Raw genomic sequence first — 15,289 nt, 5'->3', positions numbered from 1 at the left:
GTGACAGGTGAGAGGAGGTTACAGGTGAGAGGGGGTTACAGGTGAGAGGAGGTTACAGGTGAGAGGGGGTTACAGGTTACAGGTGGGGGTGTAATATAATTTTTTATTTTAAATAATTAAAAATAGTGATCAGGACTCGGGCAGTAATTCGATGGTGTTGGGAAAAAAGGCTAAAAATTATTAGCATTAATAATTAATTATTAATTATTGCAGATGTTTGACATAAAATTGATTTTACCATCATAATTTAAAAATAAATAAATAAATATTTCATGTTGTTTTCTGTTGTTTTGTTTGCTCTGCACTACTTTCACATAAACACACTTGTAGTGAATGCACTTACATTTTTTAACTCACTTACGACAAAAATCCATAACACACTACTGATGAGATAAATGTGTGTGTGTGTGTGTGTGTGTGTGTGTGTGTGTGTGTGTGTGCCTGTGTGTGTGCGTGCGTGTGTGTTTACAGAGACAGGAGCGCTTCGCTGATAGATCACAGCTGGAGATGGAGAAAAGGGTAAACAATTTACACAGATATTACACTGTTTAACACAAAAATATGTGTGTGTGTATTTGTGTGTGTGTGTGTGTGTGTGTGTGTGTGTATTTGTGTGTGTGTGTGTTTGAGACCCATAACTCCTTCCACTGGTTTATATCTGAAGGTTGCTGACAGGTCTCAGTACCGGCTCGGTGCTTTCGGTAACGTCCAAATAAATTAACTTTATCGAGCTCTGCTATTGGCCGATCCACACGCCTGTCACTGCTGTAAAAAAAATATATATAAATAAATAAATAAAAATAAATAAGGGGGGGCGGGGCCAGCTCTATCAGCCAATCACGAAAGCCCTGTGTTACACATACGTGTGTGTTCGAGTGTTCACCTTTAAATCTGTGTGTTTTGCGTTCACTGTGTATGATCATGTAAACACTGATCACTGTGTGATTATCACTCTGTGTGTGTGCGTGTGTGTGCGCACGTGTGTGTGTGTGTGTGTGTGTGTGTGCACGTGTGTGTGTGTGTGTGTGTGTGTGAGAGACTGAATCACATTTTGCAGTGTGTTGGAATTGTACGTGTGTGTTTTGTACGTTAGCTAGCACATTTAATCCAGTAAACACAATTACGACTGCTAGCTTCGAGGCTTAGCTGAGTGACAGTTTGGTCCATCACACACTCTGAGTGTTTAGGTAAGGTATGTACCTAATAAACTGGACACTCAGTGTGTATCATGTTGTTTAGTCAGTGTGTGTGTGTGTGTGTGTGTGTGTGTGTGTGTGTGTGTGTGTACACAGTGCTGTTTTTTTATTTCAGAAGTTTGGCTTTGGTTTGTTTCCACACAGCAGCTTGTGTTGTGTTTTTCACTTTCACCTCTGTGTTTTATGTGTGTGTGTGTGTGTGTGTGTGTGTACACATATAAATGTATGTGTGTTTGCATGTTATGTGTTTGCAAGTGTACGTGTGTGTGTGTGTGTGTGTGTGTGTGTGTGTGTGGGTGAATATACATGTGTGTGTCTGAGTGTACATACATACATACATGTGCAGGCAAGTGCACACGTGTTTTGTTTGTGCAAGTGTAAGTGTGTGTGTGTGTGTGTGAGTGTTTGTGTGTGCAGGTGTACATACGTGCGAGTGTATATGCATACGAGTGTACTAACATGCGAGTGTGTTTGTGTGTGTGTGTACTTACGTGTGTGTGTGTGTGTGTGTGTGTACTTACATGTGTGTGTGAGTGTGAGTGTACTTACATGTGTGTGTATGTACTTACATGTGTGTGTGTACTTACATGTGTGTGTGTGTGTGTGTGTGTGTACTTGTGTGTGAGTGTGTGTGTGTTCTTACATGTGTGTGTGTGTACTTACGTGTGTGTGTGTGTGTGTACTTACGTGTGTGTGAGTGAGTGTACTTACATGTGTGTGTGAGTGTGTGTGTGTTCTTACATGTGTGTGTGTGTGTACTTACATGTGTGTGTGAGTGAGTGTACTTACATGTGTGTGTGAGTGTGTGTGTACTTACGTGTGTGTGTGAGTGTGTGTGTACTTACATGTGTGTGAGTGTGTGTACTTACATGTGTGTGTGAGTGTGTGTGTACTTACGTGTGTGTGTGAGTGTGTGTGTACTTACATGTGTGTGAGTGTGTGTACTTACATGTGTGTGTATGTACTTACATGTGTGTGTGTACTTACATGTGTGTGTGTACTTACATGTGTGTGTGAGTGTGTGTGTACTTACATGTGTGTGTGAGTGTGTGTACTTACATGTGTGTGTGAGTGTGTGTGTACTTACATGTGTGTGTGAGTGTGTGTACTTACATGTGTGTGTGAGTGTGTGTGTACTTACGTGTGTGTGAGTGTGTGTGTACTTACATTTGAGCGTATGTGTGTTTGCGAGTGTACTAACATGCGAGTGTGTGTGTGTGTGTGTGTAAGTGCACATACGTGTGTGTGTACTGTAATTGTGTTATTGTGTGTGTTAATGTGTGTATATCACGACTCTTACAAAAACTTGTGTGTGTGCAGGAAAGACGAGCTCTAGAAAGAAAGATCTCTGAGATGGAGGAGGAACTTAAGGTACTTACACACACACACACATCTATGCACACACACACATCTATACACACACACACACACACACACACACACACACAGTGACCGGTATGAATCTGAAACACTTAAAAAAATAAAAATAAAAAAAAAAACAACACTTTTTAGCTTCCTTCAATGAAGCTAGTTAGTTTTATGTTGTATTGCGTGCGCGTTTGTGTGCGCGCGTGGGTGCGTGTGTGTGCGCGTGTGTGTGCGTGCGTGTGTGTGTGTGCGCGTGGATGCGTGTGTGTGTGTGTGTTTCTGTAGGATTGTAATACAAATAATGAGACTCACCTTATAATAATGACGGCACCTACAGCTAGACGTGTGTTTAACGTGGGCGATGTTCCTAATTTCGGTGATGAGAGATAAAACGAAGGAAAAAGGACAGAAATAAAGGAAAAAGGTATAAAAACAGAGAGAAAACTGATAGTCTCCAGTGTGTAGATTAGTTTGTTTATATTTTCTAATGCTAGCTTTGTGTAAATTTATTAATGTAGTTATTAGGGGTCCAAGCACTGCTGTCTCCTCCACATGCAACTTTTGTGAACTAGTCCTAGGATTTTATTTTTGCTTTTCTTCACAAAATCAGTGTCAACGTAGTCAGAAACGTCAGAACTTTGATAATTATCAAAACGGTGTTGAGATTTGTAAACAATATGGCCGCCACATGCCAATCAATCCAAGTGGGGCGGAGCTTAGTTTAGTCAAATAGCTGTAAATTGTGATGGATTTGGATGAAATTTGAACACAGATTTCAGTATAAAGTTCTGAGGAATTGTGCAAAATTGGGGGCATGGTCATAAAAGGGGCGGGGTTACACTGAAATTACGATTTGTCAGGAACCGTAAGTCCGACCAAGCTGCAATTTGATAAACTTTATATTTGTGTTAGCTGGGTTTATCATGGCCATCAGTGTGTTTGTTTAAAGTATCATTAATGTTCTTTGTAACAAAAATTAAAACTCACCACTGTGGGTGCTACTTGTGAAAAGTGCTTGGACCCCACACATCGCTTCTCTCAGCTTTATTTTATACGGATTGTTTTTCAAAAACATAAGAACAAAGAAGACACAACTTTTTTTTTTTAACACCAGGAACATTGGGGTGTGTGTGTGTGTGTGTGTGTGTGTGTTTATGACTGTAATGACACTTGTTTAAACCAAAGCCACACATGTGTTACACTGTTACACATCTCTCTTTGATCTCACATTCTTTCCTCTTTCATGTTGTTACCACTTGTTTCTGTTGCTCTAATTTCTGCTCTCTCTCTCTCTCTCTTTCATCCCCCTTTCTTTTCCTGTTTTCCCCACTACTCTTTAATCTCTTTTCCGCCTGTTCCTCATCTTTTTTTCTGTTCTTCCGTCACCCTCTTTTCCATCTCTCTGCTCTTCTCTCTCTCTCTCTCTCTCTCTCTCTCTCTCTCTCTCTCTCTCTCTGCTCTTCTCTCTCTCTCTCTCTCTCTCATCTTTTCTGTATATTTCCTGTTTCCCCCCCGTCGTGTGTGTGTGTGTGTGTGTGTGTGTGTGTGTAGAACCTCCCGGAGATAAAGCAGGTTCAGGCTCTGAGGCAGTATAATGAGCGATTGCAGGCGGAGAACAGAGCTTTGGCCCGCGTTCTCTACAAACTGCCCGCTGCTGATCTATAAGCCCCGCCCACTCCATTTACATGTCCCATTTCTGGCTCCGCCCTCTCCTGTAGACAGGCAGGTGCTGCCAGCTGTCGCTCCGCCTGTTTTTAAAAATTTTCCTGCATTTTTTAAAGCGAGCTTTACAGTGCAGTGATGTTATTACTGAGAAATCTCTCGCACGTCAGTCTCGTAATTCATCACGACGCAAATAATTACTAATAATTCGAGTCAAAATTATTGCGATGAATTCATTTATTTCAAAAATACGATGACAAATACACAATACACTTTGTTTGTGATGTTAAATGGTTAAAGCTCTTTCTTTAGATCATTCTAACACTCATGTTTTATTACATTAATTATTAAAAATTTGTAAACGATTGTTCCAAGTACGAGAGCTGGACGAGATGATGATGATGATGATGATGATGATATCGATATCGTGATAAATTATATCACAATATTCTTTTATCAGATATTGTGAGGTCTTAGTAAATTTTTTAAAATGTAACAATAATAAAATAAATAATTAAAATGATTACAAACTGAATGGAAGAACTGGTGTGATGTTTAAAAGTGTAAAATATATATTTTAATTCAACAGACTTCTTTTTATTGTTAAATATTTTTTGATAATTTTTTTTTTAATAAAAAAAATAAAAATGTATTTATCAAACAAACAAGTTTATATTATTATTTATAACTTTTTAAAATGAAACTCTTTTCTGCGTCGCGTTCGCATTGAGCTTCGAGGAGACTGCAGCGTTACAGTTGTGTTATTAACGTGTATTGTGTATTGATTTTTGCGTATTGGAGGCGGATAATTGAGTGGTGATTTATTTCTCAGTAATAAATCTGAGTGCTGTTGAACAGATTTGGGTCTCGAGTGTGTTGCTGTGACGTGGACTGGCTTCCTGCATGAACTGATCTGCCTTTCAGCTCTTTACTCCTTTCAGATTTTTACATTTTAGTTTTAATGCTTCCGTGATTTTAAAAAATATATATATATTTTTTTATAGCTTTTCCCTGGTTCTGGTTCTGGTTCTGTTGCCTGAGGTTTTACTGGACTGCATGGCTTCTGCATACGGCACTCATGCATCCTCATGCACACGCACACACGCGCACACACACACACACACACTCTTGTACTGTTTATAACTTAATTTATTAAGATTATTTCTTACAACTATTTTTCCTTACAGCCGAAAAAAAAATTAAATACTAAAAATATATCGTAGTTTTTTTTAATCTATAATCTTAATTTTCTTCTTAAAATTTTTCTTTGTTTTTACATTTTTAATGAAAATGTTATAAAAAATATATTTTTTAAATATAATATTTAAGATGGAGTTGTCTTAAATCTTTAATAAAATAAAAAAATCCCAAAAATATTTAAGAAAGAAATGTCATGTTTTCTTAAAATTAATTTTCTTAAATATTTAATCAAATAGAAGAAATCACCAAAAGAAACAAAACATGCATGTTTTCTTTATCTTTTTTTTTTCTCTTAAATTTGTCATTTAAAAGAAAAATTAAAAAATGTATATATAATGGATATAAAAAGTTTACACACTCCTGTTAAAATGGCAGGTTTTTGTGATGTAAAAAAATGAAACTGAGATAAATCCTGTCAGAACTTTTTCCAGCCTCAATGTGAAATTACAACGTATAAAAATTAAGTGAAAAACAATCAGAAACATTTTAGGGAAAAAGGAAAATAAAAAAACTTACAATAACCTGGTTGCATAAGTGTGCAGACTCCTGAACTAATACTGTGTTGAAGCAGCGTTTGATTATATTCCACCACTCAGTCTTTTTGGCTAAGAGTCTATATCTGGACTTGGCAAAATTTTCTCTCTCTTTCTTGCAAAAACATTTGAGATCCATCAGATTGTAAGGGCATCTCCTGCACACAGCCGCTTCAGGTCACACCACAGACTATTAGCTGGATTCAGGTCTGGACTCTGGCTCGGCCGTTCCTGTGTTGATGTGGATGTGCGCTTTGGGTTGTTGTTGTACTGAAAGTTGAAATTCCTTTTCATCTTCAGCTCACTAGCAGACACCTGAAGGTTTTGCACTAAAATCAGCTGGTATTTGTAGATATTCATGATTCCCTCCACTATGATAAAAGCCCCAGTTCTGACTGAAGTAAAGCAGCGCTAACGCATGATGCTGCCACCACCATGCTTCACCATGAATATGGTGTTCTTTTAGTGATGTGCTTTTTTTGTGCCAAACATAGCTTTTGGAGTTGGTCTCATCAGACCATAACACATTTTGCCACATGGTTTGGGGTGATTTAGTTGAGTTTGGATGTTTTTATGAGAAAGGGCTTCCGTCTAGCCGCCCTACCCAACAGCCCAGACATGTGAAGAATATGAGAGATTGTTGTCACATGCAGAGAGTAATCAGTACAGTCAGATATTTCTGCAGCTCCGTTAATGTTGCTGTAGGTCTCTTGGCAGCCTCCCTGGTAAGTTTTTGTCTTGTCCTTTTATAAATTTTGGAGGGATGTCCTGTTCTTGGTGATGTCACTGTGGTGCTCCATTTTTTCCCCACTTGTTGATGATGGACTTCACGGTGTTCCATGGTACATCTAATGTTTTGGAAATTGTTTTATACCCCTCTCCTGATCGATATCTTTTAGCAAGTGAGATAGAAGAAGTTCCTACAGAAGCAGCTGGTGTTTATTTGGGGTCAATCAGAATCACTTCACTGATGACAGCTGCATGATAATTACTTTTGAACATGAGATTGAATGTGATTGGTTCATTCTGAACACAGCCACATCCCCAGTTATAAAAGGGTGTGTACACTTACGCAACCAGGTTATTGTAACTTTTTTATTTTTCCCTAAAATGTTTCTGATTGTTTTTCACTGAATTGTTATACGTTGTACTTTCACACTGAATGTGGAAAAAGTTCTGACATGATTTATCTCGGTTTTATTTTTTTACCTGCGTTTTTAACAGTTTTTTTTAAATGGATGGTTAATTGATGTATTTGTGGGTTTTTTTTTACAGCTTAAAAAAATACTTAATTTTTTAATAATAATAATTCTTTTTTGTTGTAACATTTAAAAAAAGAATCATATAATAAAACAATGCCAAAAATATGTGTATAAAAATATGAATAACTTTTTAGAACAATTTTTACTTTATCGTAAGAATTACATTTATATTTATTTAATCTTGTTTTTTCTTAAAATATATTTTAAATAATATAAAAAATTAAAAGATTTTTTTAAAAGTATATTTTAAATATACTATATTTACATGCATATAAAAAATTATACTTCTGCATCGTACTTCAGAGTGTTTTATTCACATTCCTCGTTTATATTTTTGGCCTTGAGCAGGTGGACTTTATTTATTTTATCCAGGTTTATTTAGTCTCTCGGTTTATTAGTTTCACTCTGGTCATTGGGACTCGTGTGTGTGTGTGTGTGTGTGTGTGTGTGTGTGTGTGTGTGTGTGTGTGTGTTTTATGGACTGTTTTATTGCCATGTTTGCAGTCTGTAAGATAAACGAGGTGTGTAACTGTGGGACAGAGCAGAACGAATAAAACATTATTACACCAATAAATCCAAAAATACACTCGCTGACAGAAACGCAGCCGTGTGTGCTGATTGGCTGAGAGCTGAGGAATGTAGGACCCAGTGAACGTCAGGTGTTTGTGTTAATTATCATAGCCGTTTAACGAGTGAGTGTTACATCCAGTTGTCCTTGAGTCAGCAAGGGCGGAGCTTAAGATCCGCCAATCTTAAACGAGTTACATAACTAGCTAATCTAGTTACATAACTAGGTAATTATCACTTTATGTAAACACACAATATAACAGTTTAGTAACATTAGCTAAGCTAGTCAGCTACTTAAATACAGCACTGCGCTAATGCTAGCTAGATAATTATCTGACGTTAGGTCGCTAGCCAGGGTTGCTAGCAATCTACCCAGCGTAGTGATGTCATAACACATTCTGCTTAATCCGAATTGTTTTAGCGAGCAATTTGTTTGATAATTAAACCGATTAATGCTTTTTGCTTCAGAAAGCGAGTGTGTGTGTGTGTTTGTGTGTGTGAAGGATTTTAGCATTTGTTTGCTAATTCTCCAACGCATGGCTCGTGTTTTGGAGTTTTGGCCTGCTGTGAGATGATTCTGTAGCTCAGGCGTTCAGGATCATGTGACCAACCTGCCCTTGTCGACTTCCTCTCTCCGAATTAAATCTCCGCCTCTGTTTTAACTCCTGTTCAGGACGACAGGATTAGCTAGCTAGCACGCTCAGCAGTTAGCGAGCTGATACGAGTCTGTACATGAAGCCGAGGTGCTTCCGAGTCGACAAGGGCGCATTGTAAACAGTAACGGAACATGGATACGCATGATTTCTTTAAGTAGAACACGTTCCTGGAACAACATCCGACATCGTTTTAGCCAATCGCTGTGCACTGCTGCCATCAGTGTGCACCTCTGACTCCGCCCACTCCCCAGCCAGATCAAATAAAACTCATCCTGGTGCGCTGTTTGTTTCTAAACAAATAAAACTGTTTAAAAAAAAAAAAAAAAAAAGTAAGGACAAGGTGGCTAAGAAAACAAGAACAAAAAAAGAAAGGTGTAAGAATTAAGAAGAAAAATGAAAGTATAAAGAGAGGGAAACAGGAAGTATATAAGTTTGGGAACAGGAAGTAGACAGGACTACAGACTTAGGAGGGAAATAAGGAAGAAAAGTAGGAATGGGAAGCAGGAGGAAAGGAAGGAGGGACAAAAAGAAGTAGGTGATGGAAAAGGGGAAATAAGGGAACAAGCAGAAGAGTAAGGAGGGAATGGGAAAAGGAAATGGGGGAAAAGAGGTAAGGAAGTGAAAAAGGGGGAATGGAAGTATGGAACAGACAATGTGGGGAGGACGTATAGAAGGAAAGAAAATGGGGAAGAAAAGAAGGTGAAATGGAAGTAGGGAAGGGACGAGGGGGGGAAAGGAAATAGGTGAGGGAAGATGTATAGAAGAAGAGATGAAGGGGGAAGGAAGTAGGGACGCGGAAGTGAGGGAATGGAAGTGGGTGAGGGAAGGGGGAAAGGAAATATGGAGGGAAAGAGGGGGAAAGTAGGCAAGGGATGAAGGGAAGGAAAAAGGAAGGAGAGGTTAAAGGAAGTAGGGAAGGAAAAAAAACAGAAAACATAAGAGCGGAAAAAATGGGAGAAGGAAAAGTGTGTATAGGGGATGGAAAAATTGATGTAGGATTAGGGGAGGAGAAGATGATAAGAAAGGAGGAGGAAATGAAGTAGGGAATGGATGATGGAAGGAAGGGAAGACAGGAAAGGGAAGTGGTGATGGGAAGAGGGGAAATGTAGGAAAGAAAAGGGAAAATAGATGAGGACAAGAGAAAGGGAAAAGGAGAGAAGGAAAGAGGGGAAGGAAAGAGGAGTGGAAGTAGGGAGTGGATGATTGGGATGGAAGTAGGGAAGAGAGGTAAAATGATGTAAGGAGGAGGAGAAAGGAATGACGGAAATAGATATAGGAAAGGGGAGAAAAGGAGGAAAAGGAAAGTCAATGAAGGGGGAAGGCAGAAAAGAAAGTAGTGAAGGGAAAAGAGGAAAAAAAGAAGTAGCAAATGAAAATAATTAAGGAAAAGGATGAGAGGAACATTAGGAGAGAAGGGGAAAGGAAACGAGGAAGGGATGAAGGGGGAAAGTAGGAGAGGGAAGACTAGAAAAGGAAATATGGAATGGAAGGCGGGAGGGGAAGACAGATGGGATGATGGAGGAAGAAAAAGGAAGAGAGAATAGAGACATGAGTAACAAAGAAAAGAGGGGGAAAAGGAAGTGTGGAAGGGAAAAGCAGGATGGGAACCTAAGGAGAGAAGAGGATGGGGAAAATAGATAAAGGAGAAGAGGAAGTAGAGAGAGGAAAGTTAGGCTGGGGTGAGGGAGAGAAACTGGTGAGAAAGGGAGGAGAGAGGGAGGACAGGAAGAAAGGATGTGTTCCTCTGGAAAGGGTTTGTGGATGCACACTGATGAGTGATGCTGATGAGGAACGTGTTCTACACGTGGACCCGGTGCTCTGTAACAGAAACGTGTGAACAGCATCAGTCACGTTTATCTAACTGACCAGCACACGTGTCTAACGTCTCTTCTTCTTCTCCCTTCTTTTTTTTTTTTGTCTTTCAGACGCTACCCGACTTGAAGGCAGACAACCAGAGGCTAAAGGACGAGAACGGCGCTCTGATCCGAGTCATTAGTAAACTTTCTAAGTAGAGCAGCGCCCCGTGTGGTGAGCGTGGGGTATTACACGCTGAGAACCCCGTTACAGCAACCACGCAACAAAACACATCCAACCTCCTCTCTCTCTCTCTCTCTCTGTCTATCACTCTCTCTGTCTATCACTCGCTCACTCACTCTACTCGTCCCCTAACGGCTCACTTCCTTCCTCCATGTTTGGTCTGGCTGCTGCAGTACACGCACACACACGCGCGCGCACACACACACACACACACACACACACACGTCGAGTTTACAGGGCAGAGAGACAGCTTTAACCCACACGCCTACGTTTGTACAGAAAAAAAAGGAAATAAAGAAAAACAGTTTATTGGTGCCACAAACTTTCCTTTATTTTCTTCCTCTTTCCGGCGTAGTGAGTGTATCTCTCTCGCCCCCCCCCCCTCCCCCCCCCCCTTCTTTTATCCTCCCTTTCATGTAGAAGCTCCGCCTCCTTTTTCTCCCTCTGTGGTACTGTTTCTCAGCAGCGGATTTCCCAGCATTCAACAGTGTTGGGGCTCAAAACCTGAACCTGAACTCCTGCCAACCCCCCTCCTCCTCCACACACACACACACACACACACACACACACACACACACACACTCCTCTGTGTGAGTTCTGGTGGAATGTTGAGCTTTCACTGAATGTGCAATACGCCTCTGTTCCTTTATAAACAGCGCTTTAACCGGCAGTAGGAAGAAAAGTTCACTTCTCTTTCTTTCACTCCCTTCTTTCACTCCCTTCTTTCACTCCCTTCTTTCACTCCTTCCTTTGTTCCTTTTGATTCGGAGCTTGTCCCTCCCTTTTTTTTTCATTCTGCCTCTTTCTTCTCACTTCTCCCCTCTTACTCTTTCACTTTTTTCTTTTTTTTTTTCCTCTCCCTACATTTTTTAACTCCCTAGGTTATTTTTTTGTTCATTGTTTTTCTCCTCCTTCCTTCCTTCCTCCTTGTTACATCCCTCCTTCCTCCTCTTTTACTCCCTTTTCCCTGTCACACTTACTTTTTCCTCCTCCCTACTTTACTTTTATTCCTCCTTACTTCCTTTTCCTATTTTCTACTTCCTGTTCCCCCTCCCTACTTCATGTTTCCCCATTCTTACTTCTTCTAACTTCTACTTTCCCTAGATCCTCTTCCTCCTCTCTCCTTCCTCATCCTCCTCTCTCCTTCCTCCTTCCCCTCCCTAGATCCTCTTCCTCCTCTCTCCTTCCTCTTTCCCCTCCCTAGATCCTCTTCCTCCTCTCTCCTTCCTCTTCCTTCTCTCTCCTTCCTCTTCCTCCTCTCTCCTTCCTCTTTCCCCTCCCTAGATCCTCTTCCTCCTCTCTCCTTCCTCTTCCTCCTCTCTCCTTCCTCCTTCCCCTCCCTAGATCCTCTTCCTCCTCTCTCCTTCCTCTTTCCCCTCCCTAGATCCTCTTCCTTCTCTCTCCTTCCTCTTCCTCCTCTCTCCTTCCTCTTTCCCCTCCCTAGATCCTCTTCCTCCTCTCTCCTTCCTCTTTCCCCTCCCTAGATCCTCTTCCTCCTCTCTCCTTCCTCTTTCCCCTCCCTAGATCCTCTTCCTCCTCTCTCCTTCCTCTTCCTCCTCTCTCCTTCCTCCTTCCCCTCCCTAGATTCTCTTCCTCCTCTCTCCTTCCTCTTCCTCCTCTCTCCTTCCTCCTTCCCCTCCCTAGATCCTCTTCCTCCTCTCTCCTTCCTCTTTCCCCTCCCTAGATCCTCTTCCTTCTCTCTCCTTCCTCTTCCTCCTCTCTCCTTCCTCTTTCCCCTCCCTAGATCCTCTTCCTCCTCTCTCCTTCCTCTTTCCCCTCCCTAGATCCTCTTCCTCCTCTCTCCTTCCTCTTTCCCCTCCCTAGATCCTCTTCCTCCTCTCTCCTTCCTCTTCCTCCTCTCTCCTTCCTCCTTCCCCTCCCTAGATTCTCTTCCTCCTCTCTCCTTCCTCCTTCCCCTCCCTAGATTCTCTTCCTCCTCTCTCCTTCCTCTTTCCCCTTCCTAGATCCTCCACTTCCTCTCTATTTTTTCTACTTCCCTTCATCCTAGAGCCTCTTCCTCCTCTCTACTTCCTGTTTCTCCTCCCTGCGATCCCCCCCACACCACCAGGCCGTCAGTAGTGTGTGTAGTGTTTAGGCGGCGGTGTTTAATTAATCCTCACGGTGTTTTTAGCAGGTACTGAGTGAAGCTGTATATATACCTGTACGTATCGTATTTGAGACGAGCACATGGCATGCGTTGATGCTTTTCTCCGTCTGTTACTGTTCAAATATCGCGGCTCCAGCGGACAAAAGTGTGTTTTAAATATTTTGTTGTTTTTGTTTTGTTTTTCTTTTGTTTTTTTATAGTGCTGTTGAATAACGGTAGTGCCGCCGCCCCTCGTATCGTATAGGGGGAGGGGCTCCAGTGCATCTTTTCAGTTTTAAAGAGAAATAAATATTCACCGTAATTGTGACATAAGAATAATATAATACGACTTCACTACTTTTCACACGCGTTGAGTGCTCTTCCTTATTTTATTTTATTTTCCTCTTCCTCTTCCTCCTCCTCAGTGCTGTTAGTATTAGCCGAGGTGTCGTCACTAAAAATTAAAGCCTAGATATCGCTAACCCCAGTCCTTTCTTTCTTCTTCTTTTTTATTTTAAATAAAAAACCATCATCTACATGCACTGTCCACGCCATGGCCGGAGTCTCGTGTCCATCTTTTTTATCGAGAGTCAGCGAATCAGAGATTTTATGCATTTCAGTGGCCTTTTAAATGAAAATGCTGTAGTTTAAAGAGAAGAGTGGGGAAAACACTCTGTTGGACTCTCCTCTTTGGTTTAGGTTTTAAATTTTTTTGTTGGTTTTTATGTTTATTTTTCCTCCTTTTTTTTTTTAATATCCCATCATCATTGTAAAATAGATGTGTGGCTTCCTACATGCGAGCTGTGCTGTGACTACCAACCACTGAGAGTTCAAATAAAGTTGTACATTGTAAAAACTCCTCCCAGTCTCCTGCGTGGATTTATTTTATTTTATTTATTTATTTAACATTTATTCAGCAGATTTTAATCCAATTGTACACCAGAATCTGCTGAGACAATTTTATATAATTAATTCTTTATATAAAATAAGCAAAAATATGTATAATTATAAATATATACTATTTCATTTTATTTCTTAACATATTTTAAAATATATCACTACTTTGTTTTTATATAGTATTTTATTTATTATTTTTGCTTTGAATTTACATATTTTACTAAACCCTTGACGTTTGTTTTGGGATTTCCTGCTTGTTATTTTTATCTATTCTATTTGCTAATTTATTTTATTTATTATCTGTTTATTTACACTTCTCATTTATATTTGTTTACTTGCATGTTTTTCTGTTCTGTTTTATTGAACACTTGAGTTATTGATATATTTATTTTTTTATTTTTATCTGTTATACGTTTTTTGTAGCACTTGAAGTTTGCTGTTTTACTTTTGTTTATCTTTTATTATCTAGTGTTTTTTTTGTTTAATATTTTGTATATTTTATTGAATGCTTGACATTTTTATTGCGTTTATTATTGATTATATATTTTATACAACATTTGATATTATAGTGTACACAGTAACACTTACATGTGTCTAGTTTTACACACATAAATTACAAAATGTTAACAAGACATCTCTTTAAAACATGATGTATAAATTGACTCAGTTGTTGGTCTTTTAAGGAAAGAGAAACATATTCACTCTACACAATTTGTCGAACATAACGGAGAGACAGAAGGATTAAAATAGTAAGAAGTGTTTTAGCTGCTGAATGAGAGGAGCTACACAGAGAACAGCCGTAAGATGAGTGAAATTAAAAATCAAATTAAAAATAAGCGGTTTCAAAATCTGGTAAAATTTCAGCTTGATGTGAATTTTGAAAGATAAATCAAACACATGAAAAGTATGAATGCAGAAACGTCTTAAAACCATCAAAGATGCAAAAGATAAAGTTTTTTTTTACTAAGCAAAATAAAAGAACTGAATATTCTGCTAAATAAAGAAATTAAGTGACAGCTGTTAAAGTTATGTCTTTATATTGTCACTGAAGCTACATAATATTAGCTAATAAATAAACAAAACTTATTTCACCAGAAATATAAACTTCACCATGTAGCTGAACACTGAGGTGTTATTGATGGTGGTGGCCATAATCTTGGATCTCCGCCCCCTTAGGCCACGCCCCCATTATAGATAATAATGTTCCACTATGAACTTGTGGAATTTGTATAAGAAAATATACATTGTACACACTGATATACACACTCACTGTCCACTTTAATAAGTACACCTGCACATTCATGCACTTATCTAATCAGCCAATCACGTGGCAGCAGCACAATGCATAAACTCCTGCAGTTACAGATCAAGAGCTTCAGTTAATGTTCACATCAAACATCAGAATGAAGAAAAAGTCTAATTTCTGTGACTTTATCCGTGGCATGGATGTTGGTACCAGAAACTGCTGATCTCCTGGAATTTTCACACACAAGTCTCTAGAGTTTATACAGAATGGTGTGAAAAATAAAAAACAGTGAGCAACAGTTCTGTGAGTGGAAACACCTTGTCAAGGGTTGAGATATATTAGGCAGCAAGTGACCAGTCGGTTCTCGAAGTTGATGTGTTGGAAACAGGAAAAATGGGCAAGCGTAAGGATTAGAGAGACTTTGACAATGGCCAAATTGTGATGGCTAGATGACTGGGTCAGAGCATCTTTAAAACGGCAGGCCTTGTGGGGTGTTCCCGGTATGCAGTGGTTAGTACCTACCAAAAGTGGTCCAAGGAAGGACAACCGGTGAACTAGCGACAGGGTCATGGGCGCCCA

At 39.6% G+C, this 15,289-nt stretch overlaps 1 protein-coding gene across 10 annotated transcripts in view; it reads left to right on the top strand.

Annotated features, from left to right (window-relative positions):
• The window catches only part of ppp1r12a (protein phosphatase 1, regulatory subunit 12A), a 94,161-nt gene extending 80,733 nt beyond the window's left edge, over positions 1-13,428 (top strand). For 3 of the 10 annotated variants that reach the window (XR_008304712.1, XR_008304714.1, XR_008304715.1), the window contains 4 exons: positions 472-519; positions 2,517-2,567; positions 4,116-4,286; positions 10,370-13,428. Coding sequence is in view for 6 of the 10 variants with exons in the window: in XM_053241691.1 (XP_053097666.1) it covers positions 472-519; positions 2,517-2,567; positions 10,370-10,456 (186 nt within the window). In the remaining 4 variants the exon portion in view is untranslated. Of the gene's footprint in view, positions 1-471; positions 520-664; positions 702-2,516; positions 2,568-4,115; positions 4,291-10,369 lie in introns of those variants that run through there. The other 7 variants (XM_053241691.1, XM_053241690.1, XM_053241695.1 and 4 more) reach the window with 4 other exon arrangements.
• The last annotated feature ends 1,861 nt before the right edge of the window (positions 13,429-15,289 follow it).

This window comes from Pangasianodon hypophthalmus, chromosome 18 (genome assembly GCF_027358585.1).
Source record: "Pangasianodon hypophthalmus isolate fPanHyp1 chromosome 18, fPanHyp1.pri, whole genome shotgun sequence".
Taxonomy (NCBI): Eukaryota; Metazoa; Chordata; class Actinopteri; order Siluriformes; family Pangasiidae; genus Pangasianodon; species Pangasianodon hypophthalmus.
This window is presented reverse-complemented; position numbering and strand designations above follow the sequence as displayed.